Raw genomic sequence first — 17,510 nt, forward strand, 5'->3', positions numbered from 1 at the left:
GTGAAAGCAAATGGAGAGATTGCAACATCACACCTTCATTAAAAGCTGTTTTAGAGAGTAGCTAGAGGAAGTTGTTTTCAATGTAAAGTAGATTTTTTTTTTGTGGATCCTACAAAAGCCAGGCTCTAAGTTACATCTTTTTGTCACCATCTACAGGTGTGTTATATACTAACACTTCCCATTTTTTTTTCAAATACAGACAGCAGAATTGAAGAATTTAACAGACAGTGAAGACTGAAAAATGGGCTTGGGCCAAGGGGGCTTCATAAATCAGTTCAGTCCAGCATGTCCTTAATGTCTCACATTTAAATCCTTTGTGCTCACCTGCAAAATAAAGCTGCTTTTTGTGATGAACTCAAGGGAACCTGTGTCTGACCCTCATCCCTCCAAGGACTGCTATACAGGGCTTCTCCAGAAAATGGGCTGATTGATAGAAAAAACAGAGCAATGATACCTTTATTTTCCCCTCAGGATTCCTAGTCTGAGGAGAACAAAAGAAAACAAACAAGACATAAAACAAAACTAATGAAACAGGTTTATTGCCTTGTCTTCTGGGACGGATCTAGCTCCTGTTGCTGAGAGGTATCCTCCACCGGACACCAGAACCCTGGTTGCTATGCTGGGGTTCACAACACTTTTGGAAACCTGCACAGCAGGACGTTTTGTGCACCACAGTGCCCAGGTTCCCGGGGTCTTGATTTGGTGAGGAAGAGCAAAATGATCTGAGGTAGACACCGAGAGGGAGAAAATGGTGGCACATTCCTTACTCCTCCTCTGCCGGGATAACACAGACCCAGCCCTTCACGCCAGTTGAAAGTCTGGAGTGGGGGGGTGAATACGACCGAATGAATGTTGGCAATGACCAGTGGGTAATGAAAGAGTAAACCCTGTGACTTAAAAGCATTAAGAAATGCAATCATTTCCACCTCTTGGAAGCAGGTCTGTGAAATGTTTTTATGCTCACTTCCCTTTTTCTTGAAACTATGACTTCTGCTGCATTATCTATTTACTTTCGAGGCGTAGAACGGGACTGACAGGACTAACATGACGATAGAAAAGTACAAACCACAGAGATGCAATAAGAGTCTGGAGACTCAGTGATAACACCTGGTAGTGCTTCCCCAATGCTCTGGTTAATATTTACCCGTTGTACAGGAACTATTTAAATAATTGTTGATGCCTTGGTCACAATTTTTGCTTTCAGTAGCAGAGCACGGTGTATTTGACGTGGTTTGAGAGGTTTTCTGAAGACGCAGGAACAAGTTTTTTATTGAGGTCAAACTCTTAGGAAGCTTCTTCTGCAGTGCTCGTTTTTGTCTCAGCTTGTTGAAAATGGCGGGTGTAAGCAGCTGCATGAAGTACTCCATGTTCATCTTCAACTTCTTATTTTGGGTAAGTAAGTTGGTGTTTAAATTGTTATTAGTGATGCATGAAATGTGTTCAACATTATCTGAATGCTGTAGTTGAAGGAATTGTAAAGAAAATAGAGTATAAGTGGAACCAGAGTACAGCTCTAAATCAGGGAGGGGAGAATATGTTTAACTTTTGCCCTTCCCTTTGTCTTTTTCCTTCAAAATAGCTTTCCTTCCACATTCAAAAGTAGACCAGCCATGAGTCTGTCTCCCTGCCTATATCGTGCCCCTCATGTCAAAGGACATCGCTCACTTCAGTCAGAAGATAACAGGCTCTCCACTTACAATGCATTGTTCTCTTGCTTTTATTGTCTGCTGCTTGCCTCCAAATGGCATAATCCTGAAAATGTAGTTGCAACAGGAGATACAGAAAATTCACTTGTATTTTTAGCCTCCTAATTGTTAAATGGTTTTCATATCCTTCTTTGTGGTTCTTTGCTTTATGTTCAGTGTCATAATTAGTTTCTGATGGTGGACAGTAAATGTTTGTAAGATGGTATGGGCTGGCAGGACTGCCAATAGCTGTACCAAGGCAGATGCAGCACAGGATGGCAGGGAGGTTTCTGGGTGTCGTTTGAACCGTATTTGTCTATTTATCATACCTCAGCTGGTTTGCAAGAATTTCAGGTCCTGGAAGCTCTGGAAAGGTTTGAGTTAAAGAACATTTCTCGCATGGTTCAACCTCACTGTCAGCTTTCCCGACAGAGATTTGTCAGGTTCACCAGAGGTTCACTGAAACCAGAAGCGGAACTACTAGCCACAATATGGGCTTTGCCTCAAGGGATTTTTTTCAAGTGAAAAGGTGATACCATTCAAAAGGAACCACAAACAGTAGCCTTGGAAAATTTGTGGCTAGCCAAAATGACAAGAATTAGCAAAATTCTTTGATCGCTTCTGAACCTCACAAAGAAATTCCTAACAGGCCAGAGATGGTTTGGACTGCCTCCCCCCTCTTCTTCCTCCACCTCCATCAAGGCAGATTGAAGATATCTGACATCTGTGTTGAAGTTTTTCTGCAACGGTACTTAAAAGAGTCCGTAAGTTTTTGACTCGGAATTCCTGCCCCTCAGGAAGTTTTTCCTGTTCACATTCATCTGTATTTACTGTAAGATAAAACATAGGCAAATGTCTCAGCCTAGCATTAGAAAAGCTCCAAACTACTTCTGGAACAAACGTGAATAATGCCCCGTGCCTAAGCCTCCAGTGACAGCATGGGTTTCCTAGGAAAAAACACAGGATGCGATCCTGGGAGAGTCTTGAAAGCTCAGGAAACAATCAGGCATGGAACAAACTTCCCAAACCTATCTTTATGCCAAAGGTAGGAAAATCTGTACTCTATTCTGGGGAAGAATATGCTAAGAGCATTTGCTGTGCATGTGACTGCCTGGATGGGACAGAGGAGGACAGGAATGCAGCTATAGTTACTTATTTTAAAGGAAGGTGTTTAGCACTACCAAGATAGAGAAGAGCAGACGTGGTGCAAACAGGAATAAGGGCCGACAGAGTACAATGAAGCTGAATTCTTTGATTCACAGTCCTGTGTCTAAGTCCTGGAAATCATTAAATTGCTGCAGCAAAGTACAGGGAACAGTGACGTCTTTACAGCCACTGGTCCCACAGCTGCTCTCCCTGGCACACAAGGCAGTTGGCAAGTGGAAAATTAAACTGATAGTGGGAAATGAAGGTGACTTTAACCTTAATTAGGTAAGAGCAACGGCTGCATATTTGCCTGGCGTCCTTTCATTTTAAGCCCTTTGCAGTCTCTCTGGGAGTGTCCCCTCTTAGGGGACTTGGGAGTGGGCTTTCCAGCCTTCTGATGCCTTTTTCTAAGCAGCTCTTACAGCATAGCACTAAGTGAGTAAGCCGTGGAATAGTCTAAGCTGGCTCTGCAAAGTGGCTCTGGCTGCAGTGCGTCGTGTGCCCTCTGGGAATCTACAGCCCCGTGAGCCCCATGCTGGGCTCCAGCATGTCCCTGCAGTGTTGCATCCTGGTGAAAGCAAGCTGAGCATAGGCTTTTGAAGAGCTGTGCTTTGGAGCTGGGTGCCTATGTGGAGCTTTTAATAGTCCTTAAGTTAATCCTTAAGTCGGTTTTGTGCATTAAACTTGATACATAGGTCAGATTTTTCCTCTTTCCCTTCTTCAGAGTTTGCAGGATATCCAGTCTCAGCTGCTGCCCTCATTCTGTCAGCTTCTGCTACTCCACATCATGCAAAACAGTAGAACTACCATTTTTTTTCTGCTAAATATTGATGTCTGATCCTAGTTTGAGGCAACCTGATGAGTGACAGAGCAATCTTGATCAGTTGTTGATACCAGACTTGCAGTCCCATCTACAACCAAAGTGGCCACTTCCCCATACCTTACCTCTGAACATCTCGATCCCTGAAAGTAGCAACGCAAACTTAGCAGGTATGCTGAGCCAGAGACCGCACTGTCTGTAGGACCTTCCTAGCACTCTTAATTTCAGGTATCTCAAGGAAGTATTCCAGCCAAATGTTTTCCTGAACAGAAGCAAACTTGTAGAACGCTCCTCCTGATACCCTTAAACTGGTTGCTTAAGAAGTGTGTGCCGGTGGAGGGAATTCCCCATAGGATTGGTTTTCCCATGTCTGGAAAGTGCAGAGTCTTGATATACTGCTGGTCCAGACTCAGGGCAGGCTCATCTGAGGTGATACTAATTTAACTAGGATGTATTTCTTCATCACACCAAGACTGAAGGGCTTGAGAAGAGAAGGACCAATTGAATTTGAGGGACAACAGTCCTGTTCCTGGTCAGTTTATGAGACCGTGATGAAGTCACTGCTTCTTGGTCAAGGGTTGAGGCAAAACTATGATAGCCACCCAGTTTTGGGAAAATGGGTGTGGATCTTTTCAAAGCTCTTTTTATTCCATTGGAAAGTACTAGTTCATTAAAACTGAAAATTTCCTGAAATGAAAGCTTCTTTCATCAAAACTTTATTTTAAGGAAACTTAATAATTAGGATTGAGTGTTCCAGCAAACTTGAAATGTTTGACTTTGACTCTTTGGGAACAGACCATTTTGATTTGTTATTTCAAAACTTTCTTTGCATTTTCTTGTACACTTCGTATATTATGAACATAAACAGAAATAAAACATTAAGATTTTACTGAAACAGAGCATTTTTTATCAGCCTAAACCAACTCTATTTTTACAATTAAAACATATACACTTTACTAAAAATTTTGATTTGTAAATAATGTTTCTTTTTTGAATGGAGGAAATAAATATTGTAGCATTCCCATCTGAGTGGTAAGCTCCTGTACATTCAGCTATATTTACTTCTACTACTGCGCTGTGTTTTTATGGGAGGTCCTATGTAACAAATAAGGCAGCGGGCCAAATTCTGTTTGGATTTGTAGCAATAGCTACTTCAGTGGAAATTTTCACATTAGCAAGCCCATGTTGTCTGGTGCATAGCCACATGGCTCACACAGTGCTGCTGAACAAGACCCAAATATAGAGTCATATGATACCAGCAGTTTCTAGGCAGATTCGGTGGGATTCAGAAGGTTTCAGTGGGGAGTTCTAGTTAAATTTGATAACATGATATAGCTGTCATCGATTGTACAACTTTCCTTTTCATGTTTCAAATGTACTTATAGGAACTTTACTTAGAGCAGGAAAATGTGTGGTACTCATGTCCGAGAGCTGGCTCTGTTCCATATTAAATAATCTGCTAAAGTCGTTATGGTCTTTCATGCTGAATATTATATGAAACTTTTTGCAGGGAAAGTATTTTTTAAGAAAAATTATCTAAAACATATAAAAAATATCTCTCTTAATTTTAAACAGTTAGGAATAGTTCCAGTCTTCATGGGAAGCTCATAACAACATTTCAGGGCCATTTATGACTTCAGTATTAATGACATACAGGAAGACAATTCTAAATCTGACTAGTCTCTGGTCCTCAGTGATCACTCTTTCCTACCAGTCGTCTCAGTCCTCAATCCTTACACCTGATTAGTCTCTTAATTACCTGTCTCCAACACTTAATAAAGAGATATTCTGTGTAAGAATCATCATGGACAAGGTTAGGAATAGAGTGACTGATGCATAGTGGAATGGTACCTCAACGATCAACGAAACAGGAGCCCAACTAGTGATTAAGGAACGTGTCTGGACCTGAGACTTCAACACCTTATAGCAAGTCACCCCAGTCTAACTTTCACATGTACATGGCTGAGTATGGTTGTTTCCTGTAAAAATGTAATGGAAAGAATAACTATAGGCATTTTATAGGAGGAATATTCTAAAGATTGGAGATGGCCAGATACTGTTGCAATAGAAACAGCAGAAAGACTTTATTTAGAACTTTTCCTGAGAGTTTTACCATAAAGAATATGTCTCTAGATGTGTGTCCTGAATATTTCTAGAAACAACATTTATACAAACATCCCTTATCAAATCTCATGTGTTTCCATTATACAAGAAACAATGTGCTTTACAGCCATGTTATATACATACAATAGCAATTTATATTCCTCCCTCATCTGACAGAATTTCTGTGTGCTTCCCAACCACATGTATAAATCATCAAGGAAATGCAGAGTCCTCTGAGGTAGAAACATCAGGGATCTGGTGCATAACTGAAGATTTAACTACCCTTATGAAGTTTCCTGGATATGAATCAATATTCTATGCTCCAGCAATTCATGTTTCTTTCACTTTGCCAAACAAATGATTTCAGAATTTTGGCCAGCATCTGGTGCAATTTGGATGCTGAACGTTAATCTAAAATTTCTGATCTTCCTAAATGTTCTTTATTTTCTCCTGCAGGTGTGTGGCTCCGTTATATTGGGAGTCTCTGTATGGATACGTGTTAGCAAAGATGTTCAGCAGGTAAATGTATGCAGTCATACCAGAACCATGTAAAATGTGGAAGCTACTGCATATACTTTCATTTCCCATCTTCATTTCCACAAATTTGTTATGTTTTTGTTGAGGTGGTTTTTGTCGGTAAAGATTAATGCATTTTATGATGTTTAAGATTAAACAAGATGGTGCAGGTAGTCAGATAAAGTGATTGACGTAAGCACAGACATATGACTACAAGAAGTGTCTTCTAGTGTTATTAATGTAGGTTCTTGCAGATGCACACTGATTTCTGTCGGGCAACATGTCTCTCTCTCTCCTCTAATGAAAACGAATGATGGTTTTGTTATTGATTTCAGCGTTAGAATAATGAGGAGCCATGTGGCTCCTAGACTTTTCGATGTCTTTCCCTATTAGAATAGTATAGTCATATATATTCCTACGGTTACTTCCATATGTTTGTAAGGAATATTTTTACCTTTCTCACTATCTGCAATAACACAATTTTTATTTCCCCAGTAACTGCCACTTTGAAAGGGAGCAAGGATTTTTCCTTTCTGTATTCAGTGGCTCCTTAAAAACACCTTATCCTTTTCCCCTCATATTTATATAGAAAGAGTTTTAGACACCCCAAAATCTTTACTTTTAGGATTAAAATGTCCTAACAGCCCTCCTGGAGCGGGGAAGAAAGTCCCTGAGTTCCCTTCCCGGATTTTATCTGGGTTATTAAATTACTTCAGACTTTATGCCTTTCCTTTCCTGCAAAGCTAGGGAAAATAGAGTTTTGAGGAATCCTTGGTCTTGCAGACATGCAGCAGAGGCTGGACCTGTTGGTGCAAAGACCCTTTGGCCCCGTGGGCCCTGCCAACCTTTTGCCAAGCATGCTCCCAGTGGCACTGGTCTCTGACTCGCAGTGTGCTTTCAGCCACCCTTGAGTGAAGCTGATTTCACAGCTCGTAGATGCTTCTCTGAAAGGCACCGTGCAATCTTTGTATGTTGGTGCTTTGTTATACTAACAGGAAGAACAATCTGACTCTAAGGTTTAAGCAGTGTATTTCTTCTTGTGAATTTGGGTCATGGAAATGTAAATGAATTTGAAAATTTAATTCGCATACTTCTATTTCCAAAAAGGCTTTCTGGCGATGGAAGTGAAAAAATGGCCAGGTATGACACGGAAGCATTTTTTTCAGCTTTCAGACTGAGCCTTTGGTATAGATTAAGTTGCAAAGCTTCAGATCACTCCTCTGCTGCTCTGCTGAGTCTGTCAGTTAATAACAATAATTTTAAAGTCAGTATTTCCCACCTGGGAATGAAAAGTTGGTGGAGATAAGATGATAGCTTTCCTGCCATTTGGCTGATGACACTGTTGCCCTTAGCCAGTCCCAGATGTCTCATGTCTGGCAGAGGATGGATGCAACAGAACTCAGTTCACGATGACGTTGTGCCATGGGGTAAATTACATCATGGTGGAGAGCTCTGCCGTTCTCTGCTGTGGAAGAGAAAGAATGACAACTTTCACTCCTCAACCAACATTTTACAAGAAGCTAAAATTGCCATACTTGCTTGTTGAGCATCTGCTGTATGATGGCTCAGGTGGTACAGCGGAACTTGGAAAACCATAACCACTATTATCCTTTCTTATTTTTTGAGAGATTTCCTATTCAGAAAAGTGTGTCCCAAATTGGTTTCCTGAAGTGACACTGAGTACTCCCCCAAAACTGTGAATTAAGAATAGGGACCAAAACTGAAAGCATTTTCTCACATTTTTGCCTCTAGGCAGGCAAAGTTCCCATTCAAAACCAATGTATATTTTGCCTGAGTAATAATTGAACAGACCATAAGGATTTGGCTGTAGATGAATAGAGCTTTCTAAGAATAAATAACAGGAGGTTCAGTCCAACTTGGAAGGGGAAAGAACAACACATTCTTCAAATTATACTTGTCTATATACCTTTGCAATTTCCATCAGAAGATAAATGTGACAACTTCCAGACATTTTTGCTAATCTTGGCACCAGCCACACTGGAAAATATTCTTTGAACATTTTTCTCTATTTTGGCCTTTGGCCTTAGTCAGTCCTGTGGGAACTGAATAATTTTATATTTAATAATATTGAGGTATATGAATTGTTTAGTTGAATGTCCCACACATCAAAATACAGTCCTCATCTCTGAGGGTAATATTAGAGATCATGCCTAAAAAAAAGAAAGCTGCTTTGGAAAATATGTCTAACTATTTCTTTAGTATATCCAGCATTGCTCTGAGAAGTGTTCTCTCAGGAACAGCCACAGAGTATGTTCCTGGCCTTCTAATGACAAACAGAGGTTTTGTTTCTTTAACATTTGGTTAATGTAGGAGACATTTTGAGATAATCAATTTTGCTACTTCCAGTAAAAAGCAAAGATTCATCGACTGAAAACTAACTGAAAGGCACTTTAAAGACAAGAGATCTTTATTTACTCTGTAAAATTGACTTTCACCTTGTGCAGAGACAAAGACTGTGAAAAGCCAGGTTCCACCGAGCTCCCCAACAAAATGTTTAAGAAGAAGGCATTAGAGGTTTGTTTATTTATGGGTCAGAATTTCTCCATGGTTGCTAATCAGTATATTTTTGAGTTATGAAGTAATTCTCTTGTTTGGGGGGATACAGATGTTTTTAGGAGGAGCTTCTTGTAGCTGAAAGATTTTTTTCCTCTCTCTTTTCAGGAGTTGGATATAGACAGCAGCCTGTTTGCAGGGGTTGATCTGCTGATAGCCGTGGGCTCCATCATTATGGTCCTTGGGTTTCTGGGGTGCTGTGGTGCCATAAAGGAGAGCCGGTGCATGCTGCTGTTGGTAGGAAAGAAAAACGTTTGGCTACCTCTAACAGGCCACAGCTACGTTTGATGGATAAGGTCCTTGCAAGTAGCATCAAATGCAGATGGGGGTCTGTTTTTTTAACCAAATGCTTGATTATGATTATGTGTTTTCATTGCTTACCTTGTGCTTGAGCCCCTTCCGAATTCTAGTGCAGAAAAAATGATGGGTTGTCTCATCAACAGGAAGACAGGGTCCAGAGAGCCCTGAGCATGTCATGAGCTTTTTTTCCATCCAAACATCACCAAAGTTCCCTCCACCAGTCCTCCCCCACTACCTATCCCGTTTAATTTCATAAATTCCCAGTTGCTCCCTTTGCTGGTCCTCCTAGAATGTCCTCCGTGTCCTCCTGCCCAACACCTCTCACCTACACGCTGCCCATCATGGCACTACTCTGGTGTGCACCTTGCTTTGCTCACCAGCTGAGCACACTCTGTCTCGAGCACCCCCTTTTCTCATCGCCGGAGAAGGAATAACTGGAGCGGCTCTGACTGGAACTTCAGTTCATTCTACCTACATGGTTATTCAAGCACGTGAAAGCTTGACATTCACTTAGAAGAAATCATATCGTCTTGGTCAAAAGTACTATAGTTTTCTCCCCCTTCTGTTTTCTTCCTAGTTTTTTATTGGACTGCTTCTGATCCTGATCCTTCAAGTCACAGGAGGTATTTTAGGAGCAGTGTACAGATCTCAGGTACAGTATTATTCTGCATTTTCATTGATGTCTTCCGAGAGTTTTGTTTCTACCCTGAAAACTAATAAAATATTTGGACTTGCAGATTGAAGCATCCCTTAACAAGACTCTCCTGGCAAGTGTGAATTCATTGCAAAGCTCTACAGAAGAATCTAAAGTGTTTCAAGAGAATTTCCAGAAGTTTGAGAGAATGGTAATTAAAATGTAACAAAGGATAGGGGTTGTTGTTATCTATTCCATCTCTAGCATTTGTCTGTGCTTCATTTTATGGCTTACTCTGTCATAGATTTGAATTTCATTCCATGGGGATGGGGAAGAGTCTGACTTAAATGCAAATTAAAACACTAAACAAGGGGCTTCTGCTCTCTCGATATGACCTGGCCTTTCTGCGGTGATTTCTTTGTGCAATAGTGTTCATAAGAGCAATGGAGCAAGGACACACAACATGCAAGTGAGACTGACAGTTAGCTAAGCTCTTTCATGAGAAGGCTGCCTGCTCCTTTGTTACAGCTTTCCCTTCTGAAGGGACATTGCTCCTTCACTCTGTCCCAGCTAAGAACTATCCAGTACTCCTAAGGCAAGATTAGGCACTTCAGGAGTGTATTTCATTTGGAATAGCCTATTCCTATGACGACATTAAATGCCATACTTTACTATGTAAGAAGGGGGAAGAAAATATGATAAAAGGGAGGTTTGTTCTGACTGTGCTTATACCTGTCCTGGCTTCTCCCACCTGCAGGACCCCCGAAGGTGGACACTTGGTGCCGGCTTGCTCCTGGGTATCACACAGAGAATGCCCTTGAATCTCACTGATATCATTGATGGTGTAGACCCCTGCCCCTCCCACTAGTACCTGTGGGTGCCTGCTGGTTTGGGGGTTTTTTAGGCCCTAACACATGATGACTTTGATGGGTAGGCTTAAAGAATTCCTATATTTTTAAGGACTGCTGGCGTGAAAGAAAAGGAAGCAGGGAACTATATTTGGGTGGCTTATATTACTTCCACTTCTCCTTCCCCATTCTACCTCCAGCCCTGTCCTCTGCTTCTGAGCCAGCTTATTTCTTCTGATATAATAAGCAGCTCCCTGGAGAGATGATTGAGGGGTGAGCAAAATGAAAAATCCCATAATTACTGTATTAATTTTTAAATAGACCAGCATTGCTTTATTATGTCCCACGGCCTTTGCTTTTATACAAAATTATGTGAACATTTCCAGCTGCTTTTTAAAACAGGGAGGACCTCAAACCCAAGTCTGCACCCCTGAGCTTTAGTGGCTTGAATAAAGTGGAACATGAAGTGAAACTGCACCTGGTTTAGGTTTCACAAACCCCAAATGGAGCCCTGGCCTCCTCAGTCCATTTCTAATTTAAAGGGCTAACCATCATTCAAGGTGGTTATTTTTCTAGATTTCAGAGTTTTACGTGCCTGAATTTTATGTTTTCAGCCTGGCTTTTCAAGATGTGAAATGTGGATGTTACTGGAGCTTTTACTTACCTTCTGCAAGTATAACCTGCAGGAAGAAGACTTGATTCTCAAAAAATACTATACCCAGCGTTGTTCCATGTTGCGGTTCCATTCTGGCACCAACAATTAGCACTTTTATAGTATATTAATGTTTTCTGAGTCCTGTATACTGAAAATCTGGTCTTTTTTCATTTTTTTTTTAAACTTGTGCACTTACATTCTTATAACTGGTATGGAAATGTAAAGGTTGTTTGAGACATACAAATTTGCGACAACTTCCACATGGGAAAAGATGAAAGGAAATTTATCCTCCGTGGTTCCTCTCAGCTCCCTCACTTACTCCCTTCGAAGTGCAAATCACCACTTTTTTCCTCATGTCCCCATTTCCTCCTTTCTTGCAGAATGAGTGCTGTGGTTTGCTGAATGGACCTGCAGACTGGGGAAAAAATTTTAATGCTGCTTCTGGTAGCAATAAAGTCTGTGCATGTGAACCAGAGGACCGACCAACAGACCTCTGCACCACCTTTCAAGGCAGATACGTTTATAAAACGGTAAGAAGAACACAATGTTCCACTCGTCTTTCCAAAAAGAGGTTTTAACCCACGGTTGTCTTTGGTGACTGGCACAGTCAGAAGTTCTGTATCTTTCCGAAAAGGCAAAGTTTTGCCTTCACTTCATTAGCCAGTATTGCCCCTGTGCAATCTGGGATGAAATTACTGTGCATACATGAAATACGCTGCTGCTTCCTCTTCCTGGGATGCCTCTATTTTAGCTGTGCAGTGTAGTACCCTTAGGACCTCGGCAGGCTGCATGGTTACTCTGGGTGAAAACTATTATGGCTTTGGGGTCAGGGTATGCCTCGGGGTCAGAGCAGCACGTCAGCTACCCTTTGGCTCTCACTCCTCCCTCAGAAGGTTATGTTCCCATCCAGGCTCATTTTGGTGGTAGACATGTTGACTCAGAGGCTTTCAAATGGCTAAGGGATATTGAAAACCGAACACATTAAATGCAAGACCTTTGGGGTTTTATAGTCCTTTAATAAAAAACCCCACACTCATTTTGCAGGATCTGCTGGAAGGAAACCTTACATATTGTAGGCTTCATGGCAGCATACTCAAAGTGTAATTATTTCCTACAACTACAGCCTTTTGAAAAGCTTGTGGCAGTTAATATAATAATAAGGCAAAAATGTCTGGTGACAGGCAATAAGAAAGCATACTCAGAAATTGGTAGGTGGGCAGCAGAGATCTCAATTAATTAATTTCAAGATTTGTCTGTCTCCTTATATGGAAATTTGGGCTCCATGCATACAAAGAAAAATACGAAGGAAAAAAAAGTGGAAAACTAGCACGAAATAGCTTCATTTTTAGAATGATGGTGGTACAAAGTTTGCCAATCTGCACCTAGCACAAAGCAGATTTTAGCAAGTGTCCATTCTGCTTGTATACTTTTCTAAATGCACAGCTCCTTAGTCAGGTCCTGCCTGAACACTAATTTCCTCCCTGTGTAGTCCCACAGAAGCAAATACTGTTTTAAAGCAAGGGAACAGTCTGGTTAAGTAAAGGATGCCAGAACCCAATCTGGAAATAAGATGTATACAAAGAGGCTGTTTTGGCTACATTTTAATGTCTTTTTGGCCTCAGGCAAACCCTCAAAGGACATATGAGAAGCCATCAGTGAAATTACTGCAGGTGCAAGATATCGCTCACATGAACACACGGATTTCATGGTGGTGTTAGATGCTAGTAAAGACATTCAACTCTTGTGATCCAGGAAAAAAGATTTGAAATTCAGTGCAGTTCTGAGTCAGCCTAAATGAGAGGTTTTTTAGAAGGACTAGAAGGAGAAGACCCATGTGTTTATTGTGAGGGAGGAAATATGGTGAAAGCATATAACTATATTTGGGGGAAAGGCAGTTGTACTGTTGGAACAGTACTGTAGTTTTGATGGATTTAAGCCGTACTTGGCTTTCCCTACAGTTTGCAAAAGGAGTATTGTCAATGCCTGGAGAAGATGTAGTCATTATAAGAACAGATGTATGCATTTATTAAAAAAGGAGAGTAGCTCTGCATCAAACTTCAGATATGATCACTCTCTTCCTCCCAGCCCCAGCCCAAGACCACCAAACATTTGTCAAAATTAATTTTTAAGCTAGGTTTTATATCCAAATATTTTTAGTTGAGCCCAATTCTAATACTAAGCTTTGAAGTTTCAAATCCAAAGATCAGGTTAGCGGGAAACTGAAGTTCTCTTTCAGATCTGGTCATTGCTGCATTGGTTCTTTCCTAGCAGCAAATGATTATCAAGTGAATAAGCTTCTTTTGAATAAGAATAAAAGCTTCTTTGCTTGTCAACTGAAAATCATGCAAACATAAGGCATTACAGCCATATGTCTTCATTTAAAATTGTACCCTTTTATGGTCAGCTACGAAATTCATCTTCGTATTTGGGAAGGCAAAGACTAGATATCTTTCTCAGAGCACAAGGTACGTATAGCTGTGTTCATTGTGTGTGTTAGCAACAAGCCAGAGTAAATTCAGTCTTTCTTTAACACAGAGAGAAAGAGAAAGAGAGAGAGAGAAGTTATTTTAGAGGATGCATTCCTAATAACCTTAGGGTAATATTGCTTACATATAATTAATCATTTTTTTCTTATTTTTCAGCCTTGTGGAGAGGTGATTGTCAAATACCTTAAAGACCATCTGCTCATAATTATGGGCATCGCCTTTGGACTGGCTGTTATTGAGGTACCAGTATACACCATTAAAACATTTAGTAGCTGACAAGCAATGTGTTCTACTTAGAAATACACTGGGAATGGGATTAGAACACCTGGCTTGCTCAATTAATAGACAAGGGAAAACCACCTCTCACCTTAGCTATAATCTTACTGTTATTTCATATAAACAGTATACGGCTGCCGAGCTGTGAACTTGAGGTGGGATCAGACCACCCTGCTGCCTGTATAAGTGTATCACATGGGACTTTTTCTGCAAAGAATTGGCAGTCCTGGGGCCAGGCTGTGCCTTGACAGCGAGCCCCGTGGACAGGGGGGCGTGCGGATACCCAGCCCCAGGAAGGCACGAGGCAGAAAAGCTGGTCTTTTCCTCCTCTTTCCCTTCTTTGCTTGAGAAAAGAGTAATCTCATAAGAAAACTTAGCCCCTAAACTGCATATTCTTATCACAGAGAAATTATGGTACAAACTTATTATTCTGAGGCATAATTTAGCTGTCAAGATGGTGCGTGAATGTGCCTGAGTGCACACCTGTGCTGCTCCATATATTCCTGTGTGTAAAAAAAGCAGAGCATGTGAGCTCTTTATTTTAATTGCTTCATCATACACTGAAGAATAACATGCAAAATTTTCTCCGAAGAGAGGAGGAAAAACAGTGAGGTTATCCAGTCAGCTACTTGACGAATGATAGGTTTTGATTAGGAGAAAATGACAAAGAAACAGGGGATTTCATCATGTTGCTTTCTTCGGTCATTTTCTTTCTTTTCACTATTCCTCTGTGGTTTCCCTCCTCCCCCACCCCCCGCCAGTGGATGTTTGAGGGAAAAGCAGAAATGACGAAGATTGCTGTGCAGAGTTCAGTCTGTTATTCCAAGTGAAAACTTCTTAACATCATTGGCAGAGGATTGCTCCTCGTGGTAGAAGAGTGGGCAAAAGCCCCAACTCAAAAATACATTTCCAGGAAAATAATAGTAAGCGGGGAAGAGTTACGCAGCTGCAGCACTGGGAGAGGACAGGCCAGTAACTTCTTATTTGGCACAGGGTTCATGTTATTTAAGGTGCTATATGTGGGGGGTCAGGTCTCTCGCCTATATGTGGACTTTGAGGGAAAAAATAGGTGAAATACACCAATATTAAAAGGCCTTTAAAAATATAACAGAAGTATAAAATTGCATCTGTATCCTGAAGGTAAGTTACAAGTCCCTTTGCTCTAGTTACTGCAGTTACGTGAGTTGTAGCCTTTAGTTCATGGGCCATCATTCTTCCCTGTTCTCCAGTTGGCATTTTCTGTGGCGGCTGCCTCTCCCAATCATAAAAGGATTCGAAAACAACATGAATAAACAATATGAGCCTCAGCTGGTACAAATTGTCAGCTGGCAATTTACACTTGATAAACATTTAGCCTTTCCAAAGATACTAATGTATTATGACTTCTCAAGTAATTGCAAATCAAAGGCTTAACCATCTCTCTGCTCTGGAAAACCCCAGATAAAAAGCAGTGGACAAGGAAAAGTGCTCCTCTGTAGCGTTCCCCCCTCTGCCTGCTCCATTATGCCACTTGTGGGCTGTTAATGGTTTCAGCTCACCCTATTAGTGGAAATGATACTGAGAAGAAGGGCCCAGGTTCACTTGGGCACAAGTGAAAATACGAGCATGGTATGTCAGGGAAGCTCTGTCAGCTTATTCCAGCTGTGAGTCCATCCCCTCGTCTGTACCCCTGTGTTTGTATGTTCTCTGCTGTCTCTTCCTTAAATAAATGAAGCATCCTGGTGTTCATGGCTTCATAACTGTCAATTGGATACCTTCCACTTTTGTGAAACACCTTCACAAACTGGTTAATTTTAAATCCAGAAGGAAGCTTTCTGATCTTCTGATCTCGCCAGCTGTCTGTCACAAGCTGTGGAATTTCACCCAGTAATTCCCACTACAGAAGGTGACCTTACTGAATTTTATATTTTAAGCAACAGCTTCTTTAGTCAACTCAGTCTTTCTATCCCAAATCTATTATCAGTGAATATAAAATATCTGTTGCATGATCATTTGCCACTCAAAAGAGTGTGTATAGATGTATGCCTGTATACATATACACGTATGCCTTTACACATATATTTACATAAAAAAGAGTGACAGTAGAAAAGAGATTTCAAAGGGAAACAACCCTTAGAATATGCAATGAAATCAAGGAAGTTCCTCCAATTTTCTTAGAAAATAAAAGATTGAATTTTTGTCTGAATTTCTTGAACTTCTCAGTATTTGCTGCTCCATTGCAGCTAACAACTGCATTTTAAACCCCCAGAGTTACAGGGTTCCCCATCCAACAGAGGCTATCCATCTTTTAAACAAATGAAAGTTTTCCGTCATGTCTGCAGTCTTACCTGTGGTACATACTGATTTCATTAAAATGGCTGTATTCTAGAGTCATGTTCTTTAAGAATTACATTGGGAAAGATCTTCTGCATAGCAGATTTAGCCTGCATGTAAATCCAAGACATTTGCAAACAAAATGTTCCCACTGTGTATCGGTTGTATCCTGGGATTTCCAGAACTGCCAAGTAATACCAGAAATGTCTTTGTTTTCCAGATTCTCGGTTTGGGGTTTTCTATGAGCCTCTACTGCCAGATCCAGAGAAAATGAAACTGTAAAAGTGTCAGAACAATGTCACCAGCCAAATCAAAACCTTTGTAGATAGAAGGATATTTGGCTTGGCACATTCAGATATATATATGCAAGTCCTAGGCAGCTGTTCTGATGAAAACGGCAGCCCTTGTGCACACGGATGCTTCACAATTTGCAAAATGACCTCCTCATACTTCATAAGATTTAATGATGTGAATGTGAATTTTTATTTGTAATAAACGTCTTTGTTTATGTTTCTGAGGAGTTTATTTTCTCTGAAGACAGCATTTAAGTCATGTTGAGATTCCGAGTTCACCACGCCGTGTGTCCACATGGGTGTTACACCACCCATAGCAGTCACCGTAAACAGCTGCGGACCATCTTGCCGTGGCTGACGGGTCCGGGGAAGGCAGCTTTGCTTGTGGGGCAGGGCGTTTTCATTAAGAGCGTCGCAGGTCAGTTTGACACTCGATACGGTGTACATGGTCAGGGTTTTGTTACTTGTGAGAAGCGCGGGGACCAGCTTTCATCCAAATAGGAAAGCCGCGTTTCCCTCCGGGGACGTTTAAATCTATCTCCTGGCAGAGGAGATGGTCGCTCTCAGGCCCAAATGATGCTCAGATTGCACACGAGAGTTGGATTTCGTGGCAAGTGTTTTGAAAATATGCCTAGAGGGTGAAATCCAAGCCCATCTGAGGGCAAGACATACACAGGAGTCAGGCGGGTGAGGCTTCACCCAGAGCGGCTAAGGCGAGCGGTGGGCTCCCCAGCACCGGCCGGGCGACAGAAGGCACGGCTGGCCGCGCAGCGGCAGCCATCTAAACCACCCCTGCCACCTCGGCCCCCCACGGGGGCCATCGGCCCCCGGCCCCAGCGACGCTGCGGCAGGGCCGGTCTC

The 17,510-nt window shown here is 41.4% G+C and overlaps 1 protein-coding gene across 1 annotated transcript; it reads left to right on the forward strand.

The window, feature by feature from the left end:
• Positions 1-988: 988 nt before the first annotated feature.
• On the forward strand, positions 989-16,818 carry TSPAN8 (tetraspanin 8). Its single transcript, XM_052774573.1, has 8 exons — positions 989-1,392; positions 6,211-6,273; positions 8,953-9,081; positions 9,722-9,796; positions 9,882-9,989; positions 11,662-11,811; positions 13,924-14,007; positions 16,577-16,818. The coding sequence occupies exons 1-8, from the start codon at positions 1,333-1,335 to the stop codon at positions 16,628-16,630; spliced, it is 723 nt and encodes a 240-aa protein (XP_052630533.1). The 5' UTR covers positions 989-1,332; the 3' UTR covers positions 16,631-16,818.
• The last annotated feature ends 692 nt before the right edge of the window (positions 16,819-17,510 follow it).

The sequence above is a fragment of the Harpia harpyja genome, chromosome 23, assembly GCF_026419915.1.
Source record: "Harpia harpyja isolate bHarHar1 chromosome 23, bHarHar1 primary haplotype, whole genome shotgun sequence".
NCBI lineage: Eukaryota > Metazoa > Chordata > Aves > Accipitriformes > Accipitridae > Harpia > Harpia harpyja.

Excerpts from the sequence above, each read along its gene's own strand:
- TSPAN8 (XM_052774573.1), top strand. The coding sequence starts at position 1,333 with ATGGCGGGTGTAAGCAGCTGCATGAAGTACTCCATGTTCATCTTCAAC. Across the intron at positions 6,274-8,952 it reads TTAGCAAAGATGTTCAGCAG|GAGTTGGATATAGACAGCAG; the intron begins GTAAATGTATGC and ends CTCTCTTTTCAG. Across the intron at positions 9,082-9,721 it reads GCCGGTGCATGCTGCTGTTG|TTTTTTATTGGACTGCTTCT; the intron begins GTAGGAAAGAAA and ends TTTTCTTCCTAG.